Source organism: Enhydra lutris, unplaced genomic scaffold (genome assembly GCF_002288905.1).
Source record: "Enhydra lutris kenyoni isolate GAN:26980312 unplaced genomic scaffold, ASM228890v2 scaffoldscaffold4, whole genome shotgun sequence".
Lineage (NCBI taxonomy): Eukaryota > Metazoa > Chordata > Mammalia > Carnivora > Mustelidae > Enhydra > Enhydra lutris.
The window spans coordinates 684,746-700,005 of NW_019154088.1; the positions used below are offsets into that span (position 1 = coordinate 684,746).

A 15,260-nucleotide genomic window follows, 5' to 3' on the forward strand; every position below is an offset into this window, starting at 1 on the left:
TTACTCCCAGGCCATAAGTTTTTGTTTCTTCAGTTTCTTCTGGGATATCTTTCTCTTCCGTGCAACCTCCTTTTTTGGTTTAGGAATAATCTGCTCTTTTGCAGTAAGGATCTTCTCATTGTGGCAGGGAGAGCTTATGTACGGATTAATCCGACCATGAGCCCTCCATGAGCCTTGTAAATTCTATGCTTCATCTTGGGGGCTTTGTTCACCTGGATGTGCTCAATGACCAGAGAATCGACATCTAAACCCTTAAGTTCAGCATTACTCTCTCCATTTTTAAGCATGTGCAGGAAAAATTCAGCACTCTTCTTGGGCCACTGACCCTTTGTCCAGCCCCACTGTCTGGCCTGGGCATTCCTACCAACTCCACCACTGTAGTGACAGAATGGCACACACTGCTTCTGCAAAATGACATCTTTCAGATACTTGGTGGATTTTTGTATATGCATACCCTTGATGGCCTGGGAATTTGACGTGTGTTGTTAAAGTGAACATATATATTTGAACCTCTTGATTTTCATGATTTTGTAAGGTTTTCTGGATCAAGCAAATAGGGAACCATTTTCAGAGGTCACCTCAGGCCACTTAGGGGAAGAGGAAGAGCAGTGGCTCCTGGGAGTATGCTGATTCTTCTTTATTCATTATTCATTATTCATTCTTTATTCATTAATCTCTCAATGGACATTTGAATTGCTTCCATTTCTTGGCTAGTATAAATACTGCAAAAAATATAGAGGCGCATACACATTTTGTAGTATTTTCATTCACTGGGTAAATGCCCAGCAATGGAATTGTTGAATCATGTGGTCTTTCTTTTTTTTTCTTTTTTCTTTTTTGAGGAAACTCCATACTCTTTTTCACAATGGCTTCACCAGTTTGCATTGCCACCACTTGTGCTCCGCAAAGGTTTTTTATTATGACGTAGTTGCAATAGTTTAATTTTGCTTTTGTTTCCCTTGCCAGAGGAGACATATTTGGAAAATGTTGCTAAGGTCGATGTCAAAGAAATTACTGGCTGTTTTCTTCTAGGAATTTTATATTTTTCCATCTCACATTTAGGTCTTTAATCCATTTTGAGTTTATTTTTGTGTGTAGTGTAAGAAAATGGTCCATTTTGTTCTTTTGCTTTTGGTTGTTTAGATTTCCAAACATCCTTTGTTGAAGAGACTGTCTTTTCCCCATCATATATTCTTGTCTCTTTTGTTGTAGATTAATTGACCATAAAATTGTGGCTTTATTTCTGGACTCCATTCTGTTCTGTTATGTGTCTATTTTTCTGCCAGTACCGTACTGTTTTGATTACTAGCTTTGTAGGATTTATTGAAATCTGGAATTGTGGTACCTCCAGCTTTGTTCTTTTCAAGATTGTTTTGGCTAGTTGAGGTATTTTGTGGTTTTATACAAATTTTAGTATTGTGTGTTCTAATTCTGTGAAAAATGTTTTTGGTATTTTGATGGGAATTGTTTGAATCTGTAGATTGTTTTGGATAGGGTGGACATTTTGACAATATTGGTTCTTCCAGTACATAAGCATGGAATATCTTCCCATTTGTTTGTATCATCATTAATTTCTTTAATAATTTTATAGTTTAGGAGTGCAGGTCTTTTACCTCCTTGGTTACATTTATTCCTGGGTATTTTATTCTTTTTGGTACACTTTTAAATAGGATTGTTTTAACTGCTCTTTCTGCTACCCCATTATTTGGGTATGGAAATGCTGCAGATCTGTGTATTAATTTTGTATCTTGTGAATTTACTGAGTCCATTTTTCATGAGCCAATGTTTTTATCTTTCTGTTATTAATATGATGTATCACAATGATTGATTTGTAAATATTGAACCATCCTTGCATCCCCAGAATAAATTCTACTTGATTATGGTGAGTGATTTTTAAATTTAACTTCATTTAATTTAATTTTTATTTATTATTATTTTGGGGAGGGCAGAGGGAGAGAGAGAATCTTATGCAGGCTCCACACCAAATGCAAGCTCCTTATGGGGCTCGATCTCACGACCCTGAGATCATGACCTGAGCTGAAATCAAGAGTTAGACACTTAACTTAGACATCCAGCCCCCCCCCCAATCAAAGCAGTTATTAAATTGCTTATTTTCTCTTCTTCTTGAATGTGGATCTTAACAACAAGAAAGGGAAAGCTGGTAGTTCCCCCAAGACCAGCAGGTACACACAGGATTCCACGGTCTTGCTGGTGAGGACTTGAGAAGCATTTGTTGTAACCACCAGATTTCCATGACCCCCCACTCCCTGATGGAGGACCTCTTCTGAATTGCCTCTAATGCTTACATTGATTCATCTGACCAGGTCTTCTCCCACATTTTCAAAATGGCAGTCTTATTTATGGTCCTGCTGAGTCCAGATTAAGCAACCATGGTTTTAGCAGCGTATTGCTCTCTCTCTCTGAGGTGCTCTGGGAGAGACTTGAGTGCACATCTTACTCTAGGCAAGATACTTTCGACAGACCAAATGACATCTCTTTGAAATGCCAGGGAGAAAGTGAGTGGTGCTGGTGTTGTGACTTGGAACTTCCACAGAGTACATTGCTATAATCTCACATGAGTGTGGGTCTTAGGAGCTACTTAATTACTTTCTAAATATTTTCAGGGATTTTCTGGTTCTCAGAGGGTTTTTTGAAGGAAAAAGTTTTAAAATTTCAGCTTTATTGAGGAACAATTGACAAATAAAAGTGTAAGATATTTAAAGTGTACATCATGGTGATCTGATCTACGTGTGGTGAAAGGATTCGTTCCACCTAGTTAAACATAAGTATCACCTCACTTTACAGCTTTCTTATTTTTTGTGAGCACATTTAAGTCCTACTACAGTAAATTTCAAGTGCACAATACAGTATTAGCAATTATACACTGCACTATACCTTAGATTCTCAAACCTTATTCATCTTATAGCTGAAGTTTGTACCCTTTTTAAAAATTTTTTAAAAATTTAATTTCTTCTCAGTGTAACAGAATTCATTGCTTATGCACCACACCCAGTGCTCCATGCAATATGTGCCCTCCATAATACCCACCACCTGGCTCCCCCAACCTCCCACCCCCCGCCCCTTCATAACCCTCAGATTGTTTTTCAGAGTCCATAGTCTCTCATGGTTCATCTCCCCCTCCAATTTCTGTCAACTCCCTTCTCCTCTTCATCTCCCCATGTCCTCCATGTTATTTCTTATAGTGAAACCATATGATAATTGACTTAAGTGAAACCATATGATAATTGACTCTCTCTGCTTGACTTATTTCACTCAGCATAATCTCTTCCAGTCCCATCCATGTTGCTACAAAAGTTGGGTATTTATCCTTTCTGATGGAGGCATAATACTCCATAGTGTATATGGACCACATCTTCCTTATCCATTTGTCCGTTGTAGGGCATCTTGGTTCTTTCCACAGTTTGGTGACTGTGGCCATTGCTGCCATGAACATTGGGGTACAGATGGCCCTTCTTTTCACTACATCTGTATCTTTGGGGTAAATACCCAGTAATGCAATTGCGGGGTCTTAGGGAAGCTCTATTTTTAATTTCTTAAGGAATCTCCACACTCTTTTCCAAAGTAGAGCCTCCATTTTTTATTGCAACTCATTAATAGTCTTTTTGATTTCGACTTGATTAGATTTCAGTTCTTTTGTTTCTCCAGAAAGGGATTCTCTAGTATATTCTATTTTTTCGAGCCCAGCTAGTATCTTTATAATCATCATTCTGAACTCTAGTTCTGACATTCTACTAATGTCTGTAGTGATTAGGTCCCTGGCAGTTGGTATTGCCTCATGTTATTTTTTTTGAGGTGTGTTTTTCCATTTTGTTATTTGTCCAGAGAAGAATAGATGAATAAGAGAACAAAATACTAAAAGGGAACAACGACCCCAGAAAAATATACACTAAACAAAACAGAAGAGTCCCAAAACTGGGGGGAAAAAAGGGAAAAAAATATGAATATGGTCGGGCCAATGAACAGAACAGTGCCACACTCTAGATTTTGGGTATATTTTGGACTGTTAGAAGAAAGTGCCTCCCAAAATTTTAAAGAAAGAAAAACTTTATATATATATGTATATATGCATATATACATATATATATATGTATATGTATACACACACACACACAAAATAAGATTAAATACAATGAAGGGATAGAATATAATGGTAAAAATGAAAATGAAATAGATTTTTAAAAAAATTGATAAGATGGTAGTTGAAAAAGGATAGAAGAAATGTTGAAAAAATAGGAGCAAAAGAAAGAAATGAAGATAATTAAAAAAAAATTAACTCTGAGGGGCGCTTGTGTGGCTCAGTGGTTAAGCCTCTGCCTTTAGCTCAGGTCATGATCCCAGGATCCTGGGATTGAGCCCCGCCTCGGGCTCTCTGCTCAGCAGGGAGCCTGCTTCCCCCTCTCTTTCTGCCTACTTGTGATACCTCTTTCTGTCAAATAATAAAATCTTAAAAAAAAATTAACTCTGAAAGACTAAAGAATCATGGGAAAAAACCCCATGAATTCTAAGTGCTATATTACCCTAGCACTGGTGTTTTGCAGTTCTGTTTCATCAATAAACTTGGTCTTAGCTGAAGGTTCTTGCTGATCTTCTCTGGGAGGGGCCTGTTGCAGTGATTCTCAAATGTGTTTGCCCAAGGCGGAGTTGCACCACCCTTGTCAGGGGCCAGGCTAAGCAATCTGCTCCGGTTTGCTATGGGTAGTTTTTGTTCCCTGAATGCTTTCTGTACAGCTTTGGAAGATGGGAATGAAGGATCCGAGAGCTCGGTACCCTACTCCTCAGTGCACCCTCAGAGAAAAGCAGTCTGTCTTCCTGTTTCCCTTGTCTCCGGCCGCACTCTTATGTTCACCCAGACTGTGAGCAAGCATTTCTATCTCTGGCACACAGCCCCAGAATCTCCAAACCCAGCAGATTCCTGCAGCACACTCCCGTGCCACTCCTCCCAGAGGAGGATTGAGGGAGTCTCTCAGATCTGTCACTTGTGGGATCCCTGCTTGAAGAATAGTAGCCCAACTTTGCCTTGGATCATGGTTTATAGCAACCCCAAGCAGCAAACCCACTCCTTGGCTCCATCTTTGCAACTGGCTTCCCCTTCTGATACCTGGGAGCTCTGGCACACTCAGGCACCCCCGGTCTTTCTGTGCCCCCTAGGGTCCTGAGACCACACTGTCCCAGCAAGGGCTCCAGCCCCTGCTTAACCTCTGGAGTGACATCCCTCAGTGGAGCAGACTTCTAAAAGTTCCGAGTTTGTGCTCCATTATTCTACAGCTTGCTATGGTCTGGCCTCTCTCCCTATGGTCTTTCTTTCCATATATCATCTTAGATTCACATCTCCACACATCCTACCTTCCAGAAAGTGGTCACTTTTCTGCTCATAGAATTGCTGCTCTTCTGTACTTCAATCTCCTGTTGAGTTCATAGGTGTTCAGAATGATAATTCTAATATATAATGATAATTTGATAATTATTTAGCTGAATTCCTGGGATGACAACATTTAGGTCTCCTACTCCTCCACCATCTTGCTCTTCCTGTTGGTGAGTGATTTTTTTAAAATGTGTTGTTGGATTATGTTTGCTAATATTTTATCGAGGATATTTACATCTATGTTTATCAGAGATATTCAACCAGTTTTGTTTTTTGTGTGTGTCTTTATCTGGTTTTGGTATAAAAATTATGGGGCCTCATAGAATGTATTTAGAAGCTCTACTTATTCTTCTATATTTCACAACAGTTTGAGAATAATAGGTATTAACTCTTTAAATGTTTAGTAGAATTCACTTGTGAAGCTGTCTGATCCTGGACTTTTGTTTGTTGAGAGGTTTTTGTTTTTTTTGTTTTTGTGGGGTTTTTTTTTTTTTTTGATTATTCATTGGTAATAATTGGTTTGTTCTAATTTTCTATTTCTTCCCTAGTCAGTTTTGGAAAGTTATATGATTCTAGGAATTTATCCATTTCTTCTAGGTTGTCCAATTTGTTGGCATATAATTTTTTGTAATAATCTCTTATCATCTTTTGTATTTCTGTGGTGTCAATCATTATTTCTCCTTGTTCCTTTCTAATTTTATTTATTTGAGTCCTCTCTTTTTGATGGATCTGGCTAAAGGTTTCTAAATTTTATTGGCCTTTTCAAAGAACTTGCTTCAGTTTTTATCAATCTGTTCTATTGCTTTTTTAGTCTCTATATCAATTATTTCTGCTCCAGTATTTATTATTTCCTTCCTTCTGCTGGCCTTGGGCTTTGTTCTTCTTTTTCCAACTCCTTTAGGTGTAAGGTTAGGTTGCTTATTTGGTACCCTTCTTGTTGTATTGCTGGTATTGCCAAATCTCTTTCCTTAGATGAGTTTTTGCCTGCATCCCAAAGATTTTGGACCATTGTTTTCATTTCCATTTGTCTCCGTGAATTTTCTTATTTCCTTTTTGATTTCTTGGTTTACCCATTCATTGTTTAGGAGCATGATATTCAGCCTCCATGTATTTGTGTTCTTTCCTTACATGTTCCTGTGATTGAATTCTAGTTTCATACCATTGTGTTTGGAAAAGATGCATGATATGACTTAAGTCTTTTTGAATTTATTGAGACTTTTTTGTGGCCTAACACCTGAACTATTTTGGAGAATGCTCCATGCGCACTTGAAAAAAATGTATTCTGTTGTTTTGGGATAGTATGTTCTGTATATATCTCTTATGCCCATCTTGTCTAATGTGTCATTCAAAGGCATTGTTCCCTTATTGATTTTCTTTTTTTTTTTTGTAGCTCAGTAAATTTTTAATCACCATCTAGTTCAAAGTATAGAACATGTCCAGCATCCCAGAATGTTCCCTTCTGCACTCTTCCCCACCCCCCAAAAGATAACCATTGTTTTCTATCACCACGGATGACATTGCCTGAGTTTGAACTTTTATATAAAGGGAATCATGTATCCTTATTGATTTTCTGCCTAGATGATCTATCCATCGATGTAAGTGGAGTGTTAAAATCTTCTATTATTAGAGTATTATCACCAGTTTCTCCTTTTATTTTTCTTCATATTTGCTTTATGTATTTAAGTGTTTTAATATTGGGTATATATATATTTACAGTTGTTATATCCTGTTGTTGGATTAATCCTTCTATGTAATCCCCTTCTTTGTCTCTTGTTAAGTCTTTGTTTTAAAGTCTGTTTTGTGTGATATAATTATCACTATTTTTTTTCTTTCTTCCATTTCCAAGGTAAATGTTTTTCCATTCCTTCATTTTCTGTCTGTGTCTTTAGACTCTTATAAACAGCATATAGATCGGGCCTTTTCTTTTCTTTTTTTAATCCTTTCTGCCACCCTGTGTCTTTTGATTGGAGCATTCTGACCATTTACATATAAAGTAATTATTGATAGGTATGTATTTATTACCATTTTGTACTACAAGAAGACAATATTAAATGAAAAAAAAGAATAAGGCATATGTATTTATATTGTACCTGCATAGAAAATTACAAAATTTTAGGAGAATAACAACTATGACATAGTCTGTATAATGTAATCATTTTAAAGACATCAAAACCATTATATGTATATGCATTTGCTTTTTAAAAACAGGTAAGTTACTTAAATGTTAAAAAATGGAAATAACCAGTTAATGGTTTTGTGACTAAAATATATTTAATACTAGTGAGGACTGATTTAAGAACTAACTCACTCATCCAATTCTAAAAACTCTTCTTTTCTGGGGTGCCTGGGTGGTGCAGTCGATTAAGCATCCAAGTCTTGGTTTCGGCTCAGGTAATGATTTTAGTGTTGTGACATGGAGCCCTGCTGAGCATAGAGTCTACTTGCGACTTTTTCTCCATTTGTCCCTTCCACCGTGCTTTCTTTCTCTCTAAAAAACAAAAAACAAAAAAACAAACAACAACAACAACAACAAAACAAACCCCAAAACTCTTCCTTTCTTTACACATTTACTATAAATCAGTCAATTATCCTGTAACATGCTGGGAATGAAAAGATAAGATCCTCTCCTCATCCTCAAAGGGCTTCCACTCTGGGGGAAGAGACAGACACATAATAGACTCAAAAAAGTGTAAGTACAATGATGAAAAATTATTTTATTTTTTAGTGTATTTTAGATGCATTATGAAGGACACATAGCACAGCCTGGGGATGTTTGGAAGGCTTTCTAGTGGAAGTGTTGTCTGAATCAAATCTTAACAAAAGAATAGGTGTTTGACAAGTATAGCTACATATTCAACCTCTAATACATTGCAGTAGTAAGATACGTGTGAGCTATTTTATACAAAATACTTTTTGTTCCTCATTTAGGTAATGAGTTCAGTTGAATCACTAAAATATTAGTGCTGAATTAAGACAAAACTGTAGTAGATAGTTCAAACTTGTCCTTAGTAGCCTCCCAAGTAGATTTTATGTTTCCTTTCCCACCTTTTCTTGATCCCTCTACTTACCTTGAAGTATAGTGCTATCCAGTTGCACAATAACACTTTCGGAGAGATATCTTTTGGTCTTCAGGTGAAGGTTTCCTTCCTTTTAGGCTATAGCATTTTAAAAATATTTTTTACTTTAATTATTTGTTTGTTTTAGACTTGGTAGGATATAAATACAAAAGAATTTTATTTTTTCTCACCACTTCGACTTCAAACATTTTCTGATGTTCAATTTTCTCCATCTGTGGATAATACTTTGGGTCAATGTGGTAGTTTTCTGATTATCTTTAGCATTAATTAATATCCTTTATCCAGATACTGGAAGGTCTAAAGCCAAAATTTTAATTTTTTTATCCAAATTAAAACTTATTCCTCAAGACTGGGTCTGACTCAGGCTTGATGTACTTCTTTTCCTCTGCCTTTTTACTCCTCTTCTCCCACATGACTACATTGCCTCTGTTTACTCTAGGTTCCAGGTGGGAGAAAAGTAAAGGCAAAAAGCTTTTCCTTGACTTGTATTGTTGCCCTATTTGACAGGAATTTGTATGTTGATTTTTCTCTCATGGAGTACTTTTTTTTTACAGTACTAAATTATAGTTCTATGGTATAGGTAGTGCTTCATTGATTGGCTACTTAGGACTTCTTTCATCCCTGGATTCTGGTGATGCACACCATATAGACTCATTTTTGGGGTTGCTTTATTCTCCAAGTAGTGCTTTTGGGTGAAATCCCTTTCAAGATGGTCTAAGTTTGTTACTTTTCATAAGCCCTAACTAGGCTAAATGTGAGTATTCTATATTTGCTCTGTTACAGGTGGGAATTCAGTTTGCTTCTGTTATGGCCCATTTTCTTTGTGATAATTGCATACTAACAACTCACCAAATATATTTTTCCTCATGGCTTATACCAAACTTCCAGCCTCCCCTTGTATACAGTTGATGAGGGTAATGAGTAAGGACTGTGAAACTGAAGTTACAATCTCTTAGTGTACCAATATTGATGTGTGTGGTGTCTGCCAAAATCCAATAAAAGGTGAAAGATTTGTATGATCTGGAGGGAAACCAGAATATTCTGCCAAAAATCCAGGACAAATGGCATTTTATGTGTTATGTGTCTTTTTGGCAAAGCATTAGACAGCCATATAAGCAAATAACCAATATAATTAATATCTTTTAACAAAGTTGTATGGACAGAAATTGCATACTGAAAAAATCTAAACTTTCCTGAAAATAAATATTAAGATTTTTAAGAGTTATTTTTTTCTCTGTAAGGGGTGGAAATCTCTTTCCATGGAAACACATTTGTGAAACTAAAAGCACATCAAAATACAGTAAAAAACATGATGAATTTTGCCTTGCAACACAGGACCATCATGGTTATGAATAAAGCCAAGTCCGTTTGGGTTGGAAGAAGAGGATTACTGTTTGACTTTCAGAAAATGAATCACTGTTTTTCACAAAACCTATTCACAAAGGTTGGATGATTTTCATTCCACAAATGATCTAACGGAGGGCAAATTTCATGTCCTTGTTGCTTAGGCTATAGATGACGGGGTTTAAGACTGGTGTCACTACAGAGTATATCAGTGTGATGATCTTATGCATAGCAACTCAGTCGCCAGATGTGGGACTCACATACATCACCATTATGGTTCCATAGAACAAAGACACTACAACTAAATGGGATCCACAGGTAGAGAATGCTTTTTGCTGCCCAGCTGAAGAAGGAACCTTATGGACAGCTCTGAGCACCAGGGCATAGGACCCAAGAATGTACCAAATGGTGGTAATGATGATAAGAGAGCTCACAGAATGTAATACATGCTCTATGGTGGGTGCAGGGGCACAGGACAATGCCATCAGTGGGTCCACATCACACAGAAAGTGATCAATAATGTTGGGACCACAAAAGGGTAGTTGAGAAATGAAGAAAATAGTAATTGCATGTCCAAGGAAACCAATGAGCCAACAAAGAGACACCAGAGTGACACAGAGCTGCCCAGTCATAATGGAGGGATAGTGCAGTGGATGGCAGATGGCCAGGTACCGATCATAGGCCATGACACAGAGGAAGAAGCACTCAGTTGTGCCCAGTGAAAAGAAGAAGTAGAATTGAGTGAAGCAACCAGAGAATGATATGGTCTTGGTTTTGGAAAGAAAATTGACCAGCATGTTGGGGACTGTGCAAGTCACATACCAGATTTCTAGGAAGGAGAAGTTGGCCAGGAGCACATACATAGGGGTATGGAGCTGATGGTCCCATCTCACTACACAAATGATGGCTGTATTCCCAGTTAGAGTCAAGATATAGATCAACAAAATCATTGAGAAAAGGGTGATCTGTATTTTCCAGGGACCAGGAAAGCCCAACAAGATGAACTGTGTCACAGTAGATATCCCTGACTTATTCATGGTCTCCAGACTGTGGAGAGAAGACAGATAGATAGCGATAAGTCACTTTGCTGCTAAAACCTTTGAAACTTTTCTTAGGACCGGCAATTTGAGTGATCAGGCAAATGTATTAAAAATCCTTAAACAAGTCTTGAATAAATCCTGCTCTGTTCTGAGTGAGCCATTTGGTCCTGATTCTTTGTAAATGTACAATTCTAGGCTACTTAAACTATTTGTCAGTGGGCACAATCAGTTAAATTTCACCTTTCTTTTGGTAGAAAGAAATACTTGAGTTAGAGGCAAAAAGGGTTTGTTTTATATTTAATTTTTTTCAGTGAAATTTGTTCATATATAACAGTACAATTCATTTTAAAATGTGAGTACACATATGCTATCATTTAAAAATAGGTGTGTATCTGACACATTCTATAGATTTGAATGGTTTGAACTTTCACATTATTACAGTTTCTCTCCCTGTCCATCTCCCCCACCATTTTCTTGAGCTGTTTCCATTACATTTATTTTCTCTCACTTTTTCATGATGCTGGAAGAAAATCAACAAAGATATCCAGATAGTAAACTCTTATGGCTATTTCTTATTTAAAGATGTTTACATTGCACTGAAGCTCATTTACAATTTTGTATTTAATCCTTTGTTTTTAGCCATGAAAAGTCACTATAATTCACCTAATGATTAATTTCACACGATAATTTATGTTTCATGTCCATTTAAAATATCTCATTAAAGATTAATATAACATTGGCAGCATATTGGGGAAGAAAATGAAAATCACCAGGAGATTGTTTTCTAAAGCTCTTCTCATTGCTGTCACAAGTCTTTCTTCAAGTTCACTGTTTGGAAGATTTAAGTTTAGTTTACTTAAACAATACTCCCAATTCTTATAGAAAACAAGACTTGCCCTTATTCCCTTTACAAAACCATCACCAAAGATGTCCTTTTTTTTTTTTTCAAAGATGTCTTTTTAAGAATCAAATACAACTCAGAGAAAAGAGTACAATGGTAGATTTCAGAAATTTTTTAACAAGATATTTCCTTAAAATTTTCCTTAAGAACAGTTTTGATAGAAGTGGTGTGTATAGAATATCATAGTACTCACTGAACATAATCAAATGGAAAAAATCCTTCTATTCAATGAGGTTATATTAAGTAACATAAATGTATTTATAATGAAGCAGTTGTTGCAGTTTCACTAAATGAATAATGCCTAAAGTGAACTATTAACCTATTCATCTAGAAGCAAACATAACCTTCCTATTGGACTGGTTAAGTCAAAGAACATTATAGTCTTGAGGACAAGAAACCAAGAGAAAGACATTGAAAGATGGAGATAAATTCTTTTTAATTTTTTGAACTAGGATGATTATGAAGAAGTAAACTAATCTGCATTGATCATCATTTTGGTTCAGGGTTCCATAGAACACATCATTGTGCAAGAAACAAATGGTTCCCCCACTATGGGAACTCTGCATTTCCAAGCAAGAGAACTCTCTTCTCAACTAGACAAGAAAGCAATGATGCAGTGAGCATCCACTTACTACCTGGAACAAGAACAACAATAACTTGAATCAGATTCACAGACTTTGACTAAAAATGAAAATATACAAGACTTAGGTCTATGTATTTGAGCTATAGACTACTCTTAAAAAAAAGAAAGACCTCACAGAATAACTATTAGCTATAGGAAAAACATGGTAAAGGAATTTCACAAATAATTTTCAACATGATTATAAGAGGCAATTCCTAATATATTCACCATTAAATTCTCTGTGAATCTTACTCATTATATACACTGATTTGATTTTGTCCTTAAAATTTTTTTAAAACCACTTCTTCTGAAGATGGAGATGAGTAATGGAATGGACAAAGAGGGGAGAGCTGAGAGAAGACCAAAACAAACAAATCCCTGTTTTCTCTTGGTTTTGGTCCCAGTGGGTGGAACTAGTTCCATACTGTTTTGTTCAAAATATCTATGTAAATCACATCACTTGTGGTGGTCCAGCCACTTCCTGAGAAGGGAAAGATCTTTGGATGACTTTGGCACCATTTAGTGCACTAATCTGGGGGAATGTAAGTTCAGGGTGATCTAAATACTCTGAAAATTTCATCTCTTTGAGTTGTGAATAACCAATATTCCTTGATACTCAGTCTCTTGAGCATATTCAATGAACAAATGTGAAAGAGGTGAATAGGCCTACCTGTGGTGCATAATAGCCCATCAGAGATGATGTTTCCTATATACTGGGAAGCTTTCCCAGATCCTGGGGAGAGTTCGTAGGGAGGTTACAAAGATTCTCTCCTTCACTGCCCTTGATGTGGAAGCCCTGTGTGAGAGTTTTTTGCATGGCTTATTTCTCTTCCCTTGCACTGTAAGATTCTAGTGGCCTATTTACAACAGAGTGTGCTAAAGATATGTGCTAGTTTTAATTTATGTGTCCGTTTAGCCATTGTTGAGAATTCTGAGGTATGTCTTCATATGATCCTAAACTTTCCATTCCTTCCCTAGGGACCTCCTTTCTTCTTGCCCGGGGATTTCATTAGTATATCTGATAAGTTGGCCTAAAGTGACTAGTAGGTAATGTGCTATATTGCCTCTCTGGAGACCTCATAATCTCCTTAAGTTTGTGCTTCTCAAACAGAGTATGTGATTCTGTGCCATGGGATACACACAGCCCCTAATTAGACTGTCCCCTGAAGGGACAGTTTCACTCAGAGAAAATTATTTTGTATTACACCAAATATGTACGTGGAACAGAAAGTATAATTTGTGATTATTTTTAAGATAAAACTTTGACTTTAAAAGGGATATTGCACCCAAATGCCCCATGTTCTCTGACCACTATTGCCAAAAACTCTTTGGTGGTAAAAAGGTTTGAGAAATGCTGTATGAGAATATTTAATCACCTGGAACCAGCAAGCCTATCTTCCTGGAACACCTAATTTCATTTCTAGCATGGCCATAACTAAAAGGATATACTTTGATTTTAAGAAGATTGGCCTTTCAGCTAAGGGCTTTCCTGTTTCAACATGGTGTTTGGGCACAAAGATGGAATTTGTTCTTGGTATAATTTTCTCTTAGTAATTTTCTGACTGAGACTTTGTCCTATAGCTTCCTGAGAGGCATAAAAATATGTTTAGGACATTGTTATTGCATATTACAAGTGGTATTGTCACAGTTGATTTGGGAAAGCTATGAATAAAGATGTCCAGTTGGGAGAACATATAGATTATTATTATTTTTTTAAAAATTTATTTATTTTTATTTTTATTTTTATTTTTTTTTCAGTGTAACAGTATTCATTGTTTTTGCACCACACTCAGTGCTCCATGCAATCCGTGCCCTCTCTAATACCCACCACCTGGTTCCCCCAACCTCCCACCCCCCACCCCTTCAAAATCCTCAGATTGTTTTTCAGAGTCCATAGTCTCTCATGGTTCATTTCTCCTTCCAATTTTCTTCAACTCCCTTCTCCTCTCCATCTCCCCTTGTCCTCCATGGTATTTGTTATGCTTCACAAATAAGTGAAACCATATGATAATTGACTCTCTCTGCTTGACTTATTTCACTCAGCATAATCTCTTCCAGTACCATCCATATTGATACAAAAGTTGGGTATTCATCCTTTCTGATGGCGGCATAATACTCCATAGTGTATATGGACCACATCTTCCTTATCCATTTGTCCGTTGAAGGGCATCTTGGTTCTTTCCACAGTTTGGCGACCGTGGCCATTGCTGCTATAAACATTGGGGTACAGATGGCCCTTCTTTTCACTACATCTGTATCTTTGGGGTAAATACCCAGTAGTGCAATTGCGGGGTCATAGGGAAGTTCTATTTTTAATTTCTTGAGGAGTCTCCACACTGTTCTCCAAAGTGGCTGCACCAACTTGCATTCCCACCAACAGTATAAGAGGGTTCCCATTTCTCCACATCCCCTCCAATACATGTTGTTTCCTGTCTTGCTAATTTTGGCCATTCTAACTGGTGTAAGGTAGTATCTCAATGTGGTTTTAATTTGAATCTCCCTGATGGCTAGTGATAATGAACATTTTTTCATGTGTCTGATAGCCATTTGTATGTCTTCATTGGAGAAGTGTCTGTTCATATGTTCTGCCCATTTTTTGATATGATTATCTGTTTTGTGTGTGTTGAGTTTGAGGAGTTCTGTATAGATCCTGGATTATTGTGAAGTGCAAGGGTTAGGGACTGAATGGGCAGTGTTGTGAATGAGAGATTTGAATGGTGGAAGAATTTGTACTTTACGTAATGGAAGTATAAAGCCTACTCTGTTTTTGGTGTGAAAGACAGCTTTAAACAATGGCAAATGTCCTTTACTGTGTGGATTTATTAATTTTTTTGCAGCCCTTTGGTCCATTGTTTTTAAAGAATATTTTCTGAACTTAGAAGATCACACACCT

At 36.8% G+C, this 15,260-nt stretch overlaps 1 protein-coding gene and 1 pseudogene across 1 annotated transcript; both read right to left on the reverse strand.

The window, feature by feature from the left end:
* Window positions 1-565, reverse strand: LOC111138574 (annotated as a pseudogene).
* A 9,331-nt stretch (window positions 566-9,896) lies between these two features.
* Window positions 9,897-10,862, reverse strand: LOC111162510 (olfactory receptor 11H7-like). Its single transcript, XM_022526978.1, is given in 1 exon segment — window positions 9,897-10,862. A coding segment is annotated over 1 exon segment (945 nt). The 5' UTR covers window positions 10,842-10,862.
* Between the last annotated feature and the right edge of the window lie 4,398 nt (window positions 10,863-15,260).